A 21,285-nucleotide genomic window follows, 5' to 3' on the forward strand; every position below is an offset into this window, starting at 1 on the left:
AGCCTCCACCCACAGGAACCAGCCTCCACCCAGAGGAACCAGCCTCCACCCAGAGGAACCAGCCTCCACCCAGAGGAACCAGCCTCCACCCAGAGGAACCAGCCTCCACCCAGAGGAACCAGCCTCCACCCAGAGGAACCAGCCTCCAGACCAGAGGAACCAGCCTCCAGACCAGAGGAACCAGCCTCCACCCAGAGGAACCAGCCTCCACCCAGAGGAACCAGCCTCCAGACCAGAGGAACCAGCCTGCACCCAGAGGAACCAGCCTCCACCCAGAGGAACCAGCCTCCACCCAGAGGAACCAGCCTGCACCCAGAGGAACCAGCCTCCACCCAGAGGAACCAGCCTGCACCCAGAGGAACCAGCCTCCACCCAGAGGAACCAGCCTCCAGAGGAACCAGCCTCCAGACCAGAGGAACCAGCCTCCACCCACAGGAACCAGCCTCCACCCAGAGGAACCAGCCTCCAGACCAGAGGAACCAGCCTCCAGAGGAACCAGCCTCCAGACCAGAGGAACCAGCCTCCAGAGGAACCAGCCTCCAGACCAGAGGAACCAGCCTCCACCCAGAGGAACCAGCCTCCAGAGGAACCAGCCTCCACCCAGAGGAACCAGCCTCCAGACCAGAGGAACCAGCCTCCACCCAGAGGAACCAGCCTCCAGAGGAACCAGCCTCCAGAGGAACCAGCCTCCAGAGGAACCAGCCTCCACCCAGAGGAACCAGCCTCCAGACCAGAGGAACCAGCCTGCACCCAGAGGAACCAGCCTCCACCCAGAGGAACCAGCCTGCACCCAGAGGAACCAGCCTCCACCCAGAGGAACCAGCCTCCAGAGGAACCAGCCTCCACCCAGAGGAACCAGCCTCCAGACCAGAGGAACCAGCCTCCAGAGGAACCAGCCTCTCTGTTTTAACTAATACATTTCAGTGAGCGTTGCCTGGCCACGCCCCCTCACATATACTATTGCTTCTTTTATCCAGACTCTCAGATAACAGCCAGTTGTCCTGTTCTGGCCCCGTCCACGCTGAAGCTAACTTTAAAGATGTGACCACACTGCTGAACAGGAACATTCTGGAAACATCCCCATCGAATCCATCCAAATATAGAAGGGGAGAAAAAATCATCCACTTCCTGTATGGTGGAAATACGTATTAGCATCTAGGAGGTTCCTTGCCTTGTAAACCAGCCCCGCCCACTCCTCATCCGCCTTTGGATTGTGGAGCTGGGCTCAGTCTGGTAGGAGCCCATAGAAGGGGATTTCACTCGGTCGTGAACGGCCGAGCCAATCTGCGTTGCCGCTTTTTGTTTTCAAATATTTTTGGTGAATTCCGGTGGTTAAACCGGAAGTGACAGCATAGCGGAGATGACGGACTTTAACTTTAACCATCGTCTGAAAGCTGCAATCAGTAAAGTTACAGCCCAAATACCAAGAATTACAACAATCAAGCAAGAGCCAGAGTCTGGCCTGGAGAGGTTCTGACAGGAAAAGACGTTTTCGCGTGTTTTTGCGTGTAGAGAAGCTAGAGCTAATGAGCTAATGCTAACCCTTACAGAAGCGAACGCATTTTGATGACGTATTTGTTTTGAAGCACTGATTGGCTGAAGTACCTGTCAGTCAAAGGAGTAACCGACGCCCCCTGCAAGAGGTTTCAATGGGCTCCTATCCAGACTGAGCCCAAGTCCAAATCCAATGTGGATGAGGAGTGGGGGGTGTGGGGGGGGGCTGGTTCACAAGGCTAGGTGGTTCCTAGGTGGACAAAAACCCATTGATTCAGAGAGCGGGATTGTGGGTATCGTGCGAACACAAGATCTCACGGGAATTTCAACTTCTAGCAGTCATACGGTCGCTGGCCGTAAATCACAGAAATAAATCCAGAGCGATGTGTTTCTTCACACTCAATTGACAAGACACACATGACACTTTAGCAGCAGTACATGTTCAGCTGCTCAGATGGTTTATTGGCCTTCATAAACTCACAAACGTAACCCTACGTTCAAACCCCAGAGAGAACTATAAAATGTATGACGTAATCAATGGATTTGCATCATGCCACCATGGAAGTTTAGTTCTATCTTCTAAATCCCCCTTTTCCCTGAATAGAAGAGTGAGATATGCAAAATAAGTACATTTAGGGGTTTAGAGTGATGAGGAACACGCTCCTTTGGATTATTTTTTCAAATGAAACTGATATACGCAGGAGAAAGTCAGTCTTTACCACATATCGTGACGCCCCCTGCTGGTGATAATATGAAGTCAAACCTGACAGGATGGTGGAGTCCTGCTGTAACCCACCTGCAGCTCTTTGTAGAGACGCTCCAGGTCGCCTGTGGAGGACTGATGAGGAAGACGACGAAGATGATGAAGGTGAGACATCTCCAGCCTGCTGCTCCTGAAGGCCTCCAGCTGTTCACTCAGCTGCTCCACCCGAGACACGGCCTCCAACAGCTCCCGGTGCTTCTGCTGGAACAGACCAGTCATCTGCTCCATCTCCTCCACTGGCACACACACACACACACACACACACACACACACACACACACACACACACACAGTCAGTTAAAGCTCCATGTCAGTTCTTCCAGTGAGGACACTGCTTTTGTTGCTTGTTCTTCATCAGGCTAAACTGCTGAATCAGGTGAGGTCAGCCATCGATGTCGTCACCCGATTGTTTCTGTCCTCGTGGAATGACCCCTCACACTGACCCATCCTGCCATTGCTGAGCCGTTTCTGCTCCGCCTGGCTCCTCAGGGCCTGGACCCGCTGCAGCTTGGCCTCCTGGTTCTGAGCGTTTTCCCGGAGCTGCTGCAGCCGCTGCTGCTCGCCGACGTCCTGCTGCTCCTGCAGCTTCAGGGAGCGCAGCTGCTGCTCCTGCAATCACCAGCAGAGGGCGCTCACATCAGGAGGCGTGCCACCAGGCTCTGACCTGAGCCCCCTGCCTTTTAATCTGATGTGATCAGGAGACATCAGGAGACACCAGGAGACATCAGGAGACACCAGGAGACACCAGGAGACACCAGGAGACATCAGGAGACACCAGGAGACACCAGGAGACACCAGGAGACATCAGGAGACACCAGGAGACACCAGGAGACATCAGGAGACATCAGGAGACACCAGGAGACATCAGGAGACACCAGGAGACATCAGGAGACATCAGGAGACATCAGGAGACACCAGGAGACATCAGGAGACACCAGGAGACACCAGGAGACATCAGGAGACACCAGGAGACATCAGGAGACACCAGGAGACACCAAGAGACACCAGGAGACATCAGGAGACACCAGGAGACACCAGGAGACATCAGGAGACATCAGGAGACACCAGGAGATACCAGGAGACATCAAGAGACACCAGGAGACACCAGGAGACACCAGGAGACATCAGGAGACATCAGGAGACACCAGGAGACATCAGCCTTCAGTGATGCTGATGATTCTCAGCTGTGTTACCATCAGACTGAAGATTCGAGGATAATCCCTGCCATCAGTGTCTAAACAGGGTTAATCTGTGTGTGTGTGTGTGTGTGTGTGTACCCTGGAGGCCAGCAGCTGCTGCTGAACATTAATCTGCTGCTGCTGTCGAGCTGCCAGATCCTGAAGATCTCCCAGAGTCACATCCAGGTGAGGATCTCCAGGGAAGGAGGTGCAGCTGAGCCCGTTCTCCAGACACCTCTCCACATACGCTTTCACTTCATTCCTCTTCATCACCTGATCTGAAGACACACACAGGAAGAGTCCAGCTGAGGAGAGACGAGCCTCCTGGTGTCCGTCCAGACTGTCCACACACAGTAAACCTGCCAGACATGAAGGCAGGGCGGGAGGGGGAAGCTGCAGTTCCAGGACCATCAGTGTGATCCCCGCTCAGTCCCGCCTGGCGAGGGAGTCTGTCCATGAGACGGAGGAGAGAGCAGGACACGGGCGGAGTCCCCGAAGGACAGCCAGACCGGCCGCATCGACCAAACGGACTGAGTGTAGAGACGGGCCTCACCTGGCTCGGTCCCGGGAGCTCTGCGGTGGTGCAGCAGGTAGCGCACCTCCCCCCGCCGCTGCCCCCAGCGCTGCAGCACCTCCAGCATGCGCTCGCCCTCCTCCACCACTCGCTCTGCACACAGGACAAACCCAGGCCCTCAGCTGGAGGGGCAGCTGTGCACGCTGGTGCAGTGGTTAGCACGTTCACCTCACAACAACACCGTGGTTTGAGTCCTTGCCTTTTAGCAGAGTTTGCATGTTGTCCTGGAGTTAATGTATGGCTGTGAGTGTGAACACACCAGCAGGTCCCTGTCAGTGTGTGAGTGTGTGAGTGTGTGTGTGCGTGCAGCCTCTGACCGCCGCTCCTCCAGCTCTCGGCCAGGTAGCAGTGCAGCTCCCCGGGCTCCCTGCAGAGCTCCAGCACGTCCCTGCACAGCGTCTCCGGAGTGAGCGGAACCTCGCTGAAGTGGTGGTCGTTGTTACTGAGGTACACGGTGAGGAACATCTGGCAGGACACATGACAAAGAAAAGTTCTGCTCGGTCTCTTGAAGCCTTCTGTCAGATCCAGAACCACTTCCTTCACATCTTCATTTGGATTCTGTAAAGATTCCAGCTAAAAATAAGAAAATCAAAACAGAATGCTGACAGTCATGATTTGTTCATGACTACCATGGACACAGCACATGCAGGTTATGTGATCAAATCCCAATAATGGTAATGATAATTAACACAGAGCTGCAGGGAGCTGCAGAGTAGAGATGCACAGATGGCTCATTTTTCCATCCGCAACCGCTTCTTAAAATCTCCATCCGCCCGCTATCCGCCCGCACCAAAGATTTTTTTTATCAGTTTTCAAAACCGAACCCGCCGCCATCCACAGGATAGTTTTTAGGTGTATTGAAGAAGCCTCGGCTATTAAAATGTTGCTTTTTTTTAATTTAAGTGCTTCAACTGCAACCCGCCCGAATGTCATTAAAATCTTAATTTTTAGACACGTCATCCGCCCGATCCGCGGTTATCCGCGGGCTCCACGGGTGCAACCGCAATCCGCACATCTCTACTGCAGAGCTGCAGAGCTGCAGAGCTGCAGATCTCTCATCTGGTTTATCTCCATGACTCCATAAACCTGGCTGTAAATCTAAAAATTCAATAAATGTGCTTCCCGTCTTCATTTGGTTGCTCTGCATTAAACAGTCAGGATGTTTCACAGAAGGAGAAGCCGTCAGTGGCTCAGAGTCTCAACAGTCAGGCCATCGTCTCCCACCATCCGTTTGGAGGCACGACTATTGTCTGACCAGAAAGCAGCATGAGGAGAGGAGCTGCCTCTTTCACCTTCATCCTGACTATTTCAGGCTGGAACAGATATTTATGGACGTCACTTCCACAGTGCGCCATCTGCTCCTCCAGCAGGCTGCGAGCTGATCGGCTCGCCGCCAGGCCGCGCCACGCTCAGCTGCTCCACTGAAAAACCCTCTTCTGGAGCTCACAGCGCAGCAGCGCTTCAGTCAGACCACAGGCAAACCACCGAGGTGTGCTGCAGCAGGGCAAACACAGCTCACACTCACACACTGAGCTCACACTCACACACTGAGCTCACACTCACACACTGAGCTCACATTCACACACTGAGCTCACACTCACACACTGAGCTCACACTCACACACTGAGCTCACATTCACACACTGAGCTCACATTCACACACTGAGCTCACACTCACACACTGAGCTCACATTCACACACTGAGCTCACACTCACACACTGAGCTCACACTCACACACTGAGCTCACACTCACACACAGAGCTCACACTCACACAAAGAGCTCACACTCACACACAGAGCTCACATTCACACACTGAGCTCACATTCACACACTGAGCTCACACTCACACACTGAGCTCACATTCACACACTGAGCTCACACTCACACACTGAGCTCACACTCACACACTGAGCTCACACTCACACACAGAGCTCACACTCACACATAGAGCTCACACTCACACACAGAGCTCACATTCACACACTGAGCTCACACTCACACACAGAGCTCACACTCACACACTGAGCTCACACTCACACACTGAGCTCACACTCACACACTGAGCTCACACTCACACATAGAGCTCACACTCACACACTGAGCTCACACTCACACACTGAGCTCACACTCACACACTGAGCTCACACTCACACACTGAGCTCACACTCACACATAGAGCTCACACTCACACACTGAGCTCACACTCACACACTGAGCTCACACTCACACACTGAGCTCACACTCACACACTGAGCTCACATTCACACACTGAGCTCACACTCACACACAGAGCTCACACTCACACATAGAGCTCACACTCACACACAGAGCTCACACTCACACATAGAGCTCACACTCACACACTGAGCTCACACTCACACACTGAGCTCACATTCACACACTGAGCTCACACTCACACACTGAGCTCACACTCACACACTGAGCTCACACTCACACACAGAGCTCACACTCACACATAGAGCTCACACTCACACACAGAGCTCACATTCACACACAGAGTTTACATTCACACACTGAGCTCACATTCACACACTGAGCTCACATTCACACACAGAGTTTACATTCACACACTGATTACGCCTGCACTTGGCTTGGCAGCACCAGGCCACGTCAGGAACACTAACCCCCAATTTCCACCGCACGCGAAGGTGCTGCGTTCTTGAATCGTACTGCGCAGCGCTTAGAACCCATTCTCTTCTATCAGACCATTTCCACCGCATGTGAAAGTACTGCGCCGCGTCCCTGAGGCGCCGGCACGCTCCACGGTGCTGGTGTTTCGGCCCAGATCTATTTTCTGCGCCACCGCTTCAAAACCTTGTAAAAATCACTGTAGTTGAGAAAGCATCAGACAGGAAGTTAAACCGGGACTTTCAAAATTAAACACAATGCGCATCTCCAATGTAAATGTTTTCCCATATGTTGTTCTTACGTCGCCTTGGGAGACACGAGCATCAGGTCAACAGGGTCCCAAACAGCAGCAACCACGGAAATTACCGTTTTTTCTATAGAATAAACCATACAAAAGTAACTACTCGAAAAAGAAAAGCACTCATTTGAGATCTAAACATAAATCATGTACTCAGCCATGCTAGATGTACTATAAATCACAGAGCAGTGTGGCTGGACGAGCAGAGCGACCTTGGAGAAGCATAAAGAGGTGTGATTTATTTGTTTTCTGTTTATATCATGTGTTGTTATTGTGTGATATCCAGAGCACAAGAGCCTCTCCAAGGAGCAGCCCTCCCCCTCCGGACGGTGCGGCGCTTCCCGTGTGCTTTGACACTAGGAGCAAGACAGCGGCACTCCGCTCCACGCGCTTTGGCATGCGGTGGAAAATGAGGGTGAGACTCGTTGTCTTCTCCAAATATACTGTGTATTGGTTGGGGATGCACGAGACCCGGACCACCCCGCTTCCCCCACAGAGTGACGGACTGGTGGAGCGGTTCACCCTGGCCCCCCAGCTGGCCATCCAGACCAGCCAACAGCAGCAGGACTGGGACCGCCGCCTGCCCCTGGTTCTGCGGTCGTACGGCACTGCGGTGCAGGAGTCCAGTCATGCACGCCTGCAGCCCTCATGTTCGGACAAGAACTCCGGACACCGGTGGATATGGTGTTTGGGGCCCCGCCAGAACCGGAGATCGCTGTGGGACCGGAGATGGAGTACTACCACTGGAAAAAGGATCGTCTGCATGCCGTCCACAAGTTCACCAGCCAAGCACAGGCCGGCGCTGGGATGAATCTGAAATGGACCTCTGACACACGGTGCCAGGGACAGGTGTTCCCACCAGGGGACTAGGTCTGGATTTACTGTCTGGTTCATAAAAAGGGTATTTGCCTCTGGCAGGGACCGGGCCAGGTGCTGGACAAAATCTCAGATATGGTGTACCGAGTGCACACACCTGGAAGCCCACGAACTGTGGTGCTGCACCAGGACCGGCAGGCACCATATCACCCCCCAACCCCGCTCCACAGACTACAGACAGAGAACCCACCACGGAGCACGGACCTGAGCAGGGGTGTCAACGTCTACACGGACCAGAAATCACAACCGTTTAGGAAAATCAACAACCGTGTTCACGTCATTTTCCTCCTCGTCTTTGTTTTTTTCACTTATAAATATATATATATATATACATATATGTACATCAGTGGTGGGCCGTCAGGGCCTGCAAAGCCTTCTCTGCTGGCCTAAAAATTATCTGAATTACAGACTGATGTAAATTATATTTTGTCCATAAATAATTAATAAATGATTCCAAACGGTATGTTCCAGTTCCTTTCATAGTTTTCCCGTGGTTGCGCTGCTTCCAGACATGTTTTTTTCTATTAAATCATTTAACCAATCAGATTTCAGGCATCATCTGTTGCTAGGGTCAAAGAAATCTGCCCGAGGCCTTCGCTATCCGTTCCTGATGGCGCAGTGAAGTAAAGTGAAGCGTCAAACAGACAGCTGCTTCAGCCAATCAGATTTCGAGTTGGCGACTCAGCGCCTTCTAGCTTCTAACAACAGCAGATCCAGGCCCTCTGATTTACATTCACCAAGAGATACAGTAGGGGGCGCTATGCACCTAAGTTGTTGGTCGCCTACCTCAATTATTCCAAAGAAGAAGAAGAAGAAGACCTGAAGAGAAATAAAACTTACGCCAGAAATCCCACAGGGCAGCTGGACTTTCAGCCCTGGCTTTATGGAACTGAAACACACGGATAATCTATATGACAGAGCAGTTGAACTCTTTTTGAGGAAGGAAAGGAGGATGGATTTTGTTTTCAAATAATGGGGATTTTGGTGAGTAAAATGTTCCTCTTTTCCTAAATAATATTGCCGTTTTATTAAGTTGTTGATGCTCATTGTATGTGCACAGATGTAGTAGGAGACTTGTGCTCTTCAGCAAAGGCTTTTATTCTGGCTGCACAAGTATCTATCTGCTGTGCAACAACTCTTTATGTGCATATCTGCATAATAAGATTTTTTTTTTTTAAACCAAGTTCACCTCGGTGACAAAATAGTTACTGAGAGGTGGATTGGTTCAGGCGGATCTGTTCTGAAGGCCTTAATGTGAAATGCACGGTCCGCCACTGATATACATATAGCCTATATGTACATGCGATGGAAACAGCCAACAGGCTGGAGAGAGATGCCACTGCTAGCATGGGTGCTAACGCTAGCTAGCGGTTCACAAGCTAGCATAAGAGATTTTATATACAACAAATCAAAGAAACGTGACAAAACATTCAGTGAACATATCATCAGCAGCTGAAACGACCGCTCAGTCTGATAACTCGTGGAATGTCTCTGATTTAACGGATTATGAGGGACTGGGTTTCAGTAGAGACAGAGCCCTCTAGTGGTCATATAGCGCAACTGCTATAGAAAAAGATAAATCTCCACATCACATGTAACTGGTTACACGGCGGTTCGAAGTCCCAGTTGCAGGAGGAGAAAACATTGTAAGCATTGACACCGCTAGTGGGAAGTGCCCCTCCTGACTTTGCTACGAGTTGCCGTGGTTACACACTGTGGTTCCGTGTTTGAGCTCCTGTGTGTGCACTGCTGGCATCACACTGATGAGAAGAGGGCAGATGAAATACAGTTTCTTTAGCATTTCATTCAAAATGATCATTTTAGCTCTTGCTGAGAAGAAAAAAGAAAGTAAAACTGCATATTAATGCAGGGAATGAGACAGACTGAATAAAGCCCTGCATGACCCGACAGCAGGAGGAAGCTGTGGGCTCCACACACTCTGCTGTGGTGTAGTGGAGAGCAGGGACGTGTGCGTTATCACAGCTGAAGTGAAGATTTGTTTCTCGTGTCTGGAGTTGGGGTATTTGTGTTTCCTCATATGAAAACCCAAACGCTGAGAGTCCTGTGCTCCTCGGTTTCAGCTGAGTTCGAGCAGAATGGAGGGTCAATCTGATCTGCTGCACACAAACAACAGCAGAACGCTCCAGTCTCCTCCGACCGAGACCGCAGCTCCTAATCTAACCTGGAATTAACATCACATCCCAGCACACCAATCAGCACGCAGCGCCCACTGCCGAGGGCCGGATTAATCATCTGAGAGATGTCAACAGCTCCATCTGAAGGAGGAAGTCTGCTCAACGTGGACCGGCTGCAATAATCCTATTACTGACAGTAGAGCGGGGAGACACCCCCGACGGGCGGCTGATGACTGACGGGGCAGCAGGGCGACACGCCGCCACCGCCGCCGCCGCCGCAACACAGGCTCTGTCTCCACTGAGAATTCAAACTGCAGCCGCAGCACTTCAGCGGTTCTGACCAAACACTTCTGAAGCATCAGACGTCAGATTTGATCCTGAAAACGTTTCAGACGTGAGGCTGAGGCCGAAAACATTTTCATCTCTCTTCAATCTGTTGTCGTTTCGTCTGTTTGTGCTCAGAGGCACGACGGCAGCTGGTTCACTGCAGGTCACCAGCAAACACTGGAGCCATATGGCCACAGCGGATTAACACACACACACACACACACACACACACACACACACACACACACACACTGTGGATTCTCTGAATTCACCTCCTGCTCAAAAACACATTCAGTCGCCACCGGTCAGTATTTCCTCTATTTTTTTCTAAATCACTTCATCTTTTCAAACCCCTGAAAGCTTTGGATCGTCGCTCCGGGTTTTAAGTCTGTGTGCCGGGTTTCCTTTGTTTTCCTCCATTCCTGCTCCATGCAGTGAATACCAGAGGATGGGCCTGAGAGGAGATTAGGACAGCAGCAGCCATGGTTTGGTCGGTGGAGACATTAGATTAAACTGTCCAGACATCAGACCTAGCATAGAACCAGCCTGCATGATTCAGGGACAGGAAGCGGCGCGGTGGTGTGGACAGGACCTGAGTGCAGTGGACAATCCACCGCCTCCTGCTGACTGCAGAGAACCATTCCCCACCTCTCAGTGCAGCCCTGGCTCCTCTCTACGACCTGGTGACCTCTGGACCTGAAGCACCACCAGGACCTGGTGACCTCTGGACCTGAAGCACCACCAGGACCTGGTGACCTCTGGACCTGAAGCACCACCAGGACCTGGTGACCTCTGGACCTGAAGCACCACCAGGACCTGGTGACCTCTGGACCTGAAGCACCACCAGGACCTGGTGACCTCTGGACCTGAAGCAGAAGCTGGATGTGAGTCTTGAGGTTCTCTGGAGTGATCAGTGGGAACCGGTCTCTGCTGATACATGGCGGACTGGGTTTGCAGGAGAACCGCAGCAGCATGGTCAGGGAGGCGTCGCTTCAGAGACCAGAGAACAGAGAAACCGGAACCTGCAGACGTCAACTCAGCGTTTGTTCCCTCCACACACCAGCCTGCTGAAGTCGCCCCGCCAGGACTGAAATACACTGTCCCCAAATCACCTGGGGCTGTGGGAGGTGTGTGTGTGTGTGTGTGTGTGTGTGTGTGTGTGTGTATTCCTGGTCACTGTGGCAACGGTTTCCAGACAGCAGGCAGTCAGTCAGCCCAGTCCTGCCTCCCATGAGGACCTGGCTGGAGTGTGATGATCAGATGAGCGCTGGTCCATGGGCATTTTTTCAGTCCGATTGAAATCAGTCGTGTTAAACACACGTGTATAGATGGACGGCAGACAAAGATCCACCATCGGTCCTGGTTCTCCAGGGCCCTGGTGAAGCAGATTATCCAGCGTCCTGTGACATGAGGACAGAGTCTCTCAGGGACCTTTCAGGTCTATGTCTCTGCAGCAGCAGTCCTCAGAGAGTTTTATCTGATCACTAATGTCCCATCGTCTCGATGAGACGCTGCTCAGAGAGCTGCGCCCCCAGCCAGAGCCCCGCCCCGCCCAGCGCCACGTCCCGGTGTAGACCGTGGCTCCACTCCGCTTGCCAGTGTTTCAAATTAACTGGTGTCCCTGTTAACTTGTTGAAAAACAGATGTTGAAAACTAGGGATGTGCGAGTACCGATACCAGGTATCGGTATCGGGCCGATACTGGCCTTATTTCAAGGTATCGGTTACTCGTGAAGCCTACCGATGCCAGCCGCCGATACTCACGGCAAGAAAACCCCACGCGTAGTGAGCCCTCCTCACCAGCAGTTGGCGGTAGTGCAACCAAATGGGATGCAAGCTGCCGACAAACATGAAGGAGGAAGAAGCTCCTCTCTGGGAGTCGCTGACAGGCGCAGGGCTACACTGCAGCGGGTTGATTCTCCATGAGTCTCATCCAGAGCAGAGACAACAGGATGAATCCAGAACGGCTGCTCGTCTCACCAGAACCGCCGGAGTGGAAATTCTGTTATATCAGTGAAAACGAGCCGAGCTTTGCAGAATGCTAACTCTGCAATGCTAAAATTGCTAAAGGAGGTGCGCGATGTTGTTCATTTACCACTAGTAATTTGTTTAAACACCTCAGAGTGAAGCTTGTGGACAAGAGTCTGACGCTGTTGTGCTGGAAAAAAGAAAACTCCGGCAGCAACTCGACGGCAAACTCTGCAGAAGACCGAGAAACTGAAGAGCAGAGATCCGAGAGCAGCACAGAGAACACCAGCAGCTCTTTAAACTCAGGGGTTTTTCTATCTTTGACTTTAGTTCATAAAAAAAATCTTTAAAATTAGTACATTTAAAAACCTTAGTTTATGTAAAGTGTAAAACTCAGAGAAATTGTTTTATCTTGCACTTAATTTCATTTAAATAAGTGCAAACTCAGAGTTGCTTGTTTTATTTTTCAGACTATTATTTTGGACTTAAACGTAGTGACTGGGCTGCCTTTTTATTGGAAATAAAATTCATTTTCAAAAATAATCTGTCATTGCATTATTTTACATTTTATGTATATAAAGTATCGGTATGCAAGTATCGGTATCGGTGAGTACTGAAGATGAAGTACTCGTACTCGGTATCGGTCTGAAAAAAAGTGGTATCGCACATCCCTATTGAAAACCGACTGAAACTTGTAGTGGTTCTAGTGAACGTCGGTTTTCTAGAGTTACAGTAAATTTATCAGTTTAGAGTCTTTAGTGAGTCTTCTTCTAACATCTGCTGCTTCCAGCATGTGTTTACAGGATCCCGTCACTCGTTACCATGGGAACCAGTTAATCCAGAACACCGGGTGGCGGTCCGCTGGTGGTCTACCACCAAGCTCTTCTAACAACTGGCTCCATCTCTCCTCTCCAGTGTTTCTTCTCTCTTGGTTTTTGTAAAAAAATGTTTCTCAGCCACCATCCAGTTCTTCTGCTGGTTTTTGACTCTCCTACTTCCTACTTCCTGCTTCTTGTTTCCTTCTTCCTGTTTCCTGTCACATCATCACGTCACTACGTACGGGGGAACACATGGCAGAGCCGATAACCCCGTATAACCCGCTCCGCTGTCCAGCACCGTAAATATGAAACACGGAACGGATTACCGATCGGTGTAGACCACCTCGAACAATCAGATCCGAAATACAATCCACTCCGAGTGAAGCGGATCCCCTCAGTGTCTATATGAACCTTTACAATCCGCTTCTCCTCCAGTCTGATCAGAGGCAGGATTTTTGGGTCCATGTAAACATGTCCACTGTTTCACTATTTCACGGGGTTTCTTCAGGTTTCATGATGTTTCATAGGGTTTCCAGGGTTTCAGAGGGTTTGCAGGGTTTCACAGGGTTTGCACAGTTTCACAGGGTTTGCAGGGTTTCACAGGGTTTCACAGCGTTTGCAGGGTTTCACAGGGTTTCACAGGGTTTGCAGGGTTTCACAGGGTTTGCAGGGTTTCACAGGGTTTGCACAGTTTCACAGGGTTTGCAGGGTTTCACAGGGTTTCACAGGGTTTGCAGGGTTTCACAGGGTTTCACAGGGTTTGCAGGGTTTCACAGGGTTTGCAGGGTTTCACAGGGTTTGCAGGGTTTCACAGGGTTTGCAGGGTTTCACAGGGTTTGCACAGTTTCACAGGGTTTGCAGGGTTTCACAGGGTTTGCACAGTTTCACAGGGTTTGCAGGGTTTCACAGGGTTTCACAGGGTTTGCAGGGTTTCACAGGGTTTCACGGGGTTTCTTCAGGTTTCATGATGTTTCATAGGGTTTCCAGGGTTTCAGAGGGTTTGCAGGGTTTCACAGGGTTTGCAGGGTTTCACAGGGTTTGCAGGGTTTCACATGGTTTCACAGGGTTTGCAGGGTTTCACAGGGTTTCACAGGGTTTGCAGGGTTTCACAGGGTTTGCAGGGTTTCACATGGTTTCACAGGGTTTGCAGGGTTTCACAGGGTTTGCAGGGTTTCACATGGTTTCACAGGGTTTGCAGGGTTTCACAGGGTTTGTAGGGTTTCACAGGGTTTGCAGGGTTTGCAGGGTTTCACAGGGTTTGCAGTGTTTCACAGGGTTTGCAGGGTTTCACAGGGTTTGCAGGGTTTCACAGGGTTTGCAGGGTTTCACAGGGTTTCACAGGGTTTGCAGGGTTTCACAGGGTTTGTAGGGTTTCACAGGGTTTGCAGGGTTTGCAGGGTTTCACAGGGTTTGCAGGGTTTCACAGGGTTTCACAGGGTTTGCAGGGTTTGCAGGGTTTCACAGGGTTTGCAGGGTTTCACAGGGTTTCACAGGGTTTGCAGGGTTTCACAGGGTTTGCAGGGTTTCACGGGGTTTCACAGGGTTTGCAGGGTTTCACAGGGTTTGCAGGGTTTCACAGGGTTTCACAGGATTTGCAGGGTTTCACAGGGGTTCACAGGGTTTGCAGGGTTTGCAGGGTTTCACAGGGTTTGCAGGGTTTCACAGGGTTTGCAGGGTTTCACAGGGTTTGCAGGGTTTCACATGGTTTCACAGGGTTTGCAGGGTTTCACAGGGTTTCACAGGGTTTGCAGGGTTTCACAGGGTTTGCAGGGTTTCACATGGTTTCACAGGGTTTGCAGGGTTTCACAGGGTTTGCAGGGTTTCACATGGTTTCACAGGGTTTGCAGGGTTTCACAGGGTTTGTAGGGTTTCACAGGGTTTGCAGGGTTTGCAGGGTTTCACAGGGTTTGCAGTGTTTCACAGGGTTTGCAGGGTTTCACAGGGTTTGCAGGGTTTCACAGGGTTTGCAGGGTTTCACAGGGTTTCACAGGGTTTGCAGGGTTTCACAGGGTTTGTAGGGTTTCACAGGGTTTGCAGGGTTTGCAGGGTTTCACAGGGTTTGCAGGGTTTCACAGGGTTTCACAGGGTTTGCAGGGTTTGCAGGGTTTCACAGGGTTTGCAGGGTTTCAAAGGGTTTCACAGGGTTTGCAGGGTTTCACAGGGTTTGCAGGGTTTCACGGGGTTTCACAGGGTTTGCAGGGTTTCACAGGGTTTGCAGGGTTTCACAGGGTTTGCAGGGTTTCACAGGGTTTCACAGGGTTTGCAGGGTTTCACAGGGTTTCACAGGGTTTGCAGGGTTTCACAGGGTTTGCAGGGTTTCACAGGGTTTCACAGGGTTTGCAGGGTTTCACAGGGTTTGCAGGGTTTCACAGGGTTTGCAGGGTTTGCAGAGTTTCACAGGGTTGCACAGGGTTTCACAGGGTTTGCAGGGTTTGCAGGGTTTCGCAGGGTTTCACAGGGTTTGTAGGGTTTGCAGGGTTTCACAGGGTTTGCAGGGTTTCACAGGGTTTCACAGGGTTTGCAGGGTTTCACAGGGTTTGCAGGGTTTCACAGGGTTTGCAGGGTTTCACAGGGTTTCACAGGGTTTGCAGGGTTTGCAGGGTTTCACAGGGTTTGCAGGGTTTGCAGGGTTTCCAGGTCCTCCGTCAGCCCTGAAGCAGACTGACTAAACTGAAGCTGATGAAGCTCACTGGGAACTTTAAACTTCCGTAAAGAGACAAACTGAAGGTTTGTTCCGAGAGAAGTGAGGGAAAGGACTTCCTCTGAACACTGCTCTGACACACACAAACACACACACACACACACACACACACACACACACACACACACACACACACACACACACACACACACACACAGAGGTTTAATTTGCTTTCTAAACCACCAAATCAGGAAACACTTTAACTTTGTACTGAAGACCTGGATGAAGAGGATTTCATGTAATAGCGCTCCCCACCCACAGGTTTGACTTCAGGCCAGAGATTTGTTTGTTTACCTCGATTGTGGAAGAGATGAGATTTCAGCTGGAAGGAATCATGCTGATAACCTGAGAGGGCTGAAGCCATGTCTTTATAACAGAGATGTAGCAATGGATAGAGATAGAAATACAGATGATAGAGTGTGTTCATTCAGAAGAAGAAGAGGGGGAACAGGAGGAGGAAGATGAGGAGGAAGATGAGGAGGAATAGGAGGAGGAATAGGAGGAGGAAGAGGAGGAGGAAGAGGAGGACTCACCGGCATCATGTTGGAGGTTCTGGATTCACTGTCAGCTGGGCTGAAGGCGTCACATCCCCTGGAGGATCTCCACACCTGTCCACACCTGTCCTCACCTGTCCACAGCCGTCCTCCCTGTCCACACCTGTCCTCCCTGTCCACACCTGTCCTCCCTGTCTACAGCCGTCCTCCCTGTCCACACCTGTCCTCCCTGTCCACAGCCGTCCTCCCTGTCCACACCTGTCCTCCCTGTCCACACCTGTCCTCCCTGTCCACAGCCGTCCTCCCTGTCCACACCTGTCCTCCCTGTCCCACCTGTTGGGGTGAGGCTGTGCTCTGCAGCAGACGCCCTTCCCCTCCGGCAGCTCGGACTCTTCTGATGAAGGAGGCAGAGAACGAGGCTGCAGCAGCTTCCTGTTGAGGATAATCCAGCTCAGCGTCACGATCAGCTGAGTCTGAGCGCCACAGCAGAACCCCTCCCCACCCCCAGGACCCTCTCCACCCTCCCGCCCCTGCCATCCACCCACCCCACCACCCCCACCCCACATACAGTCAATATTTGAATAAGCATTAAAGACAAGAACCGGTTTGACGCTGAGAGCGCTGCTACTCCCCCTGCTGGCCTGAGGAGGAACTGCCCGCCACAGCTCAGCCTTCAGCAGGAAAAGCACCTTCTCCCCCAGTCAGATCCAGCAGCAGAAGCTTTATACGGACGGTGGGGGGGGGGGGGGGGGCGGGGGGGGGGGGTCTTTGCTGTTGTTGTTGTTGTTGTTTGTTTTTTATTTCTTGTTGTTGTTGTTGTTTATTTGTTGTTGGGGTTTTTAATGGTTATTTGTTTTTCCTTCATCTTCCTTTGTTTTAATTGCACCAGAACACCCAGCTCTCCTGTTGACAGAGGCAGGGCGTGCAAACAGGCAAACCAGGCATTTTCCTGGGGCCCCGGCTTTTAGGGGGCCCCCGCTAGGTGCAAATTGTGTGCAAAAAAACTATTTTTTTCGGTGTGCACGGATGGAATGGGGGCCCGATGAATTTTTTTGCTTGGAGCCCCCAAGGACCCTCGCCCCGCCACTGCCTGTTGATTGTCAGTGTTGATGGAAATGGGCCTCGTCCTATTTGTTCTCAAAAGAGAACCCCACAAGCTTGCATTTGAAAGCTTGTTTTAGCTCTGTGAAACGAAAGGTACGAATGTAACTACGGTTCTATGAATCCCGGGTGCGCCCCAGAGGCGGTGTTTAAAGGGATACTTCAGCATTTTGGCAAATTGGCCCATTTAGCGCAATTCCTTAGTATTGTCAAACAGCATACTTACTTTTTTGTGAGGGCGAGTTGTTCTTTATTCAGAGGTGAGTCCGGGAAGGTTTCAAAAGAAAAAGTAGTTCCCAGTATTTGCTTCAGTGTCGTAACGCTACAATATTATTTGTTGGTGTTCCACAGCGTAGTGAATGTGTGGATTATAACGTGTCCACCAAAGTGTTTTGGGGTTGTTGGATTTTGTATTTGATGAGTTTGACAAGGGGGAACAAAAATACCGTCCACTTCCATTGTGTCGGTCAGAGGCATCACTAGGTTTTAAGTACCAGGGGGGCTGAGGCCCCAGGAGATGCACAGGATGTGAGCGAATGTGGTGGGCGAGCATAAACACTCACAAACAGCAAACAAAAACTGAGAAGTTGTTTTTCCACTTTTTTTGGACAGATGTAACAGAGATACATTAGTATGTAAAAGTTTTAAGCAACCTTTAGATTTTTCATACAATATAACCAGGAGTCGTCAACCTTTTTGACCCTGAGAGCTGCTTCAGGGTCGCCGAGTGCCGCGAAGGGCGACTTGTTACAAACTTAATTCTTTTTTTTTAAGAGCTGCATAGTTTCCCTAAAACAAAAGTAAGTGTATATAAAAGAATTCGCCAGTGATGTATAGAATTAATAAAACCTAATAAATAATAAAAACTAATAAAAATAAAAACGAATAGTAATTCTATATGTCATTGGACCGCACTGTCACACAGCAAGTGATGTCAGGTAGCGGCCGCCGACAGGTACGATGGGAAAGATTTGACAGCTCCCCGTCATTAGCGAGAGGATTAACAAAACAAACCATAATGGCATCAAAAAGAAATGATCTCAGCGGCGTGGAAAAACGGAAGAAAAAGAAGACTAAGAAAAACATTCAAAGGATAAAGGTAAGTCATTTGTTGGTGATGAGGGCTGGAGAGGTGGAGGGGAAATGAAGTTTGGTTTTTTTTTGCAAGTTTGTTTATTTGTCCCACTTGCCAGCTAGCTAGCGTCGGATAAATGTTAGCCTGTTGCTGGATATTATCTGTTCGTCACAAACTCAGCTTTAAGGTTTGTCTCATGAACGTTGGCCTGTCTTGCCGGGAATGAGTGGCTGACTCCGGACCGTAGAGCCGTTTATTCAGATTATAAGCAGGAAGGCATGTGGTTGTAGCAGTCTGCTCTGTCAGTGTTCAGTGGAAGTTCTCTCACATATTTTACACTTTATTTTATGATTAGTTAGAATTAATTTACTAAGCTTAGTGTGTATTGTATTGGGCTTGAATTAGAACTGTGCTACTGTTTGGTTTTGTTTTTAATTTAAAGAACTATTTTAAAGGGTATTTTTTTTATCGATCAATCAATCAACCAGTGGTGGGCCGTCAGGGCCTGCAAAGCCTTCTCTGCTGGCCTAAAAGGTATCTGAATTACAGACTGATGTAAATTATATTTTGTCCATGAATACTTACAAAGTGATTTCAAACGGTATGCTCCAGTTCCTTTCATAGTTTTCCCGTGGTTGCGCTGCTTCCAGACATGTTTTTTTCATATTAAATCATTTAACCAATCAGATTTCAGGCATCATCTGTTGCTCGGGTCAAAGAAATCTGCCCGAGGCCTTCGCTATCCGTTCCTGATGGCGCAGTGAAGTAAAGTGAAGCGTCAGACAGCTGCTTCAACCAATCAGACAGTTGCTTCAACCAATCAGATTTCGAGTTGGCGACTCAGCGCCTTCTAGCTTCTAACAACAGCAGATCCAGGCCTTCTGATTTACATTCACCAAGAGATACAGTAGGGGGCGGTATGCACCTAAGTTGTTGGTCGCCTACCTCAATTATTCCAAAGAAGAAGAAGAAGAAAACCTGAAGAGAAATAAAACTTAGGCCAGAAATCCCACAGGGCAGCTGGACTTTCAGTCCTGGCTTTATGGAACTGAAACACACGGATAATCTATATGACAGAGCAGTTGAACTCTTTTTGAGGAAGGAAAGGAGGATGGATTTTGTTTTCAAATAATCGGGATTTTGGTGAGTAAAATGTTCCTCTTTTCCTAAATAATATTGCTGTTTTATTAAGTTGTTGATGCTCATTGCACGTGCACAGATGTAGTAGAATTGTGCACTTCAGCAAAGGCATTTATTCTGGCTGCACAAGTATCTATCTGCTGTGCAACAACTCTTTATGTGCATATCTGTTTAATAAGAAATTTTTTATAGACATAAAATAGTTATTGAGTAGGGGTGTAACGGTACACAAAAGCCACGGTACGGTACGTACCTCGGTGTCAGGGTCACGGTTCGGTACGTTTTTCGGTACAGTGGGGAAAAAGTAAAAAAAGCTCACAAATGTACCAGAACATTTTTCCCAAGCTTTCCCATGCGACACATTATTGGCCCAGTTTGCGTGGTGTTTTTTCAATCCGATTGTAAACAATAGTATTAAACGCGAGTGTATTCATGTACAGCATACAAAGCATCCATGCGCACAAAGTCTCACGAGGAACTTGCAGGTCTTCCTCTCTGCAGCAGCAGTCCTCAGCGCCAAGCAGAGAGTTTTTATCTGCTGATATCTGCTCAAATAATGTCCCAAAATCTCCATGATACGCTGCTGAAGGAGCAGCTGCTCCCCTGACCGCAGCACCGCCGTGCGGAGCAGCATGTCTCGTTGTGAGCTCTGCTCCGCATGCCGATGTTTCGAATTAACTGGTGCCCGTGTTAACTTGTGACCAATAATGACTGAAACATCTAGTCGTTCTGGCGAACGTCGGTTATCGACAGTTCCAGTGAGTGTATACGTTTAAAGTCTTTTGTGAGTCTTACTTTAACAACTGCTGTAATCAGCATGTGTTTACACAGACCTCCGCTGTCATTCGTTAGCACGGGAACCAGTTAATCCATAACACCAGCCGGCAATCGCTCGTATTCTGCTATAGAGCTCTTTATACAACTCGCTGTTGCGCGATTTGGTTCCATCTCACCTCTCCAATGTTTTTTATGTCGGGGTTTTGTATTAAAAAAGTGTTTTCCACCACCGTGGCGTTCTCTGCTGGTTTTTTGACTGTGCTGCTTCCTGTTTACTGGCACGTCACACGTCACTCCGTATGAGGGAACATACCCGGAACAAATACTCTCCCGTTTAATCTGCTCCGGCTGCAGCTCTCATTCCGCTTGGACTTTCTTCTTTGTTTGTTCATGTTTGGACCTGCTTGTTCTACTTCTTCTTCTTCTGTGATAATGGTGGTTGCCGGCAGCTTTTAGGCTTATTACCGCCATCTAAGGTTGGATTTTTTTTTTTTTTTTTTTTTTTACTCAGTGGTGTATTCGTTGTGTGATTGTGTGTGCCGAACCGTGACCCCCGTACCGTGACGGTACGGGACGAATACAAATACCGTTACACTCCTACTATTGAGGGGTGGATTGGTTCAGGCAGATCTGTTCTGAAGGCCTTAGGGTGAAATGCACGGTCCGCCACTGCAATCAACATTTATTTAATAGAGCCCTTTACAACACATACAGTGACCAAAGTGCGTTCCAAAAAAATTTTAACTATATGAAAAAAAATAACTACATCATTTAAATACAATAAAACAAATAAAACAATATTAAACCAATAAAAACAAAAACAAGTAATGTGTTTAATGAATGTGTCTTAAAGGTGTAATACAACATTTTGATTTCCGGGTGGATCACCTAAATAATTGGTGGGTCTGTTTGTCAAT

General features: G+C 49.5%; 1 protein-coding gene across 1 annotated transcript in view; it reads right to left on the reverse strand.

Moving 5' to 3' along the window:
- LOC115390204 (apoptosis-stimulating of p53 protein 2-like) overlaps positions 1-16,473 on the reverse strand; it is a 31,999-nt gene extending 15,526 nt beyond the window's left edge. Inside the window, exons 1-6 of the mRNA XM_030093974.1 lie at positions 16,315-16,473; positions 4,327-4,474; positions 3,989-4,102; positions 3,535-3,713; positions 2,701-2,866; positions 2,291-2,493 (exon numbers count right to left, since the gene is read on the reverse strand). Coding sequence (XP_029949834.1) covers positions 2,291-2,493; positions 2,701-2,866; positions 3,535-3,713; positions 3,989-4,102; positions 4,327-4,474; positions 16,315-16,323 — 819 coding nt within the window. The 5' untranslated portion in view covers positions 16,324-16,473. The remainder of the gene's footprint in view (positions 1-2,290; positions 2,494-2,700; positions 2,867-3,534; positions 3,714-3,988; positions 4,103-4,326; positions 4,475-16,314) is intronic.
- Positions 16,474-21,285: the final 4,812 nt, after the last annotated feature.

This window comes from Salarias fasciatus, chromosome 6 (assembly GCF_902148845.1).
Source record: "Salarias fasciatus chromosome 6, fSalaFa1.1, whole genome shotgun sequence".
NCBI lineage: Eukaryota > Metazoa > Chordata > Actinopteri > Blenniiformes > Blenniidae > Salarias > Salarias fasciatus.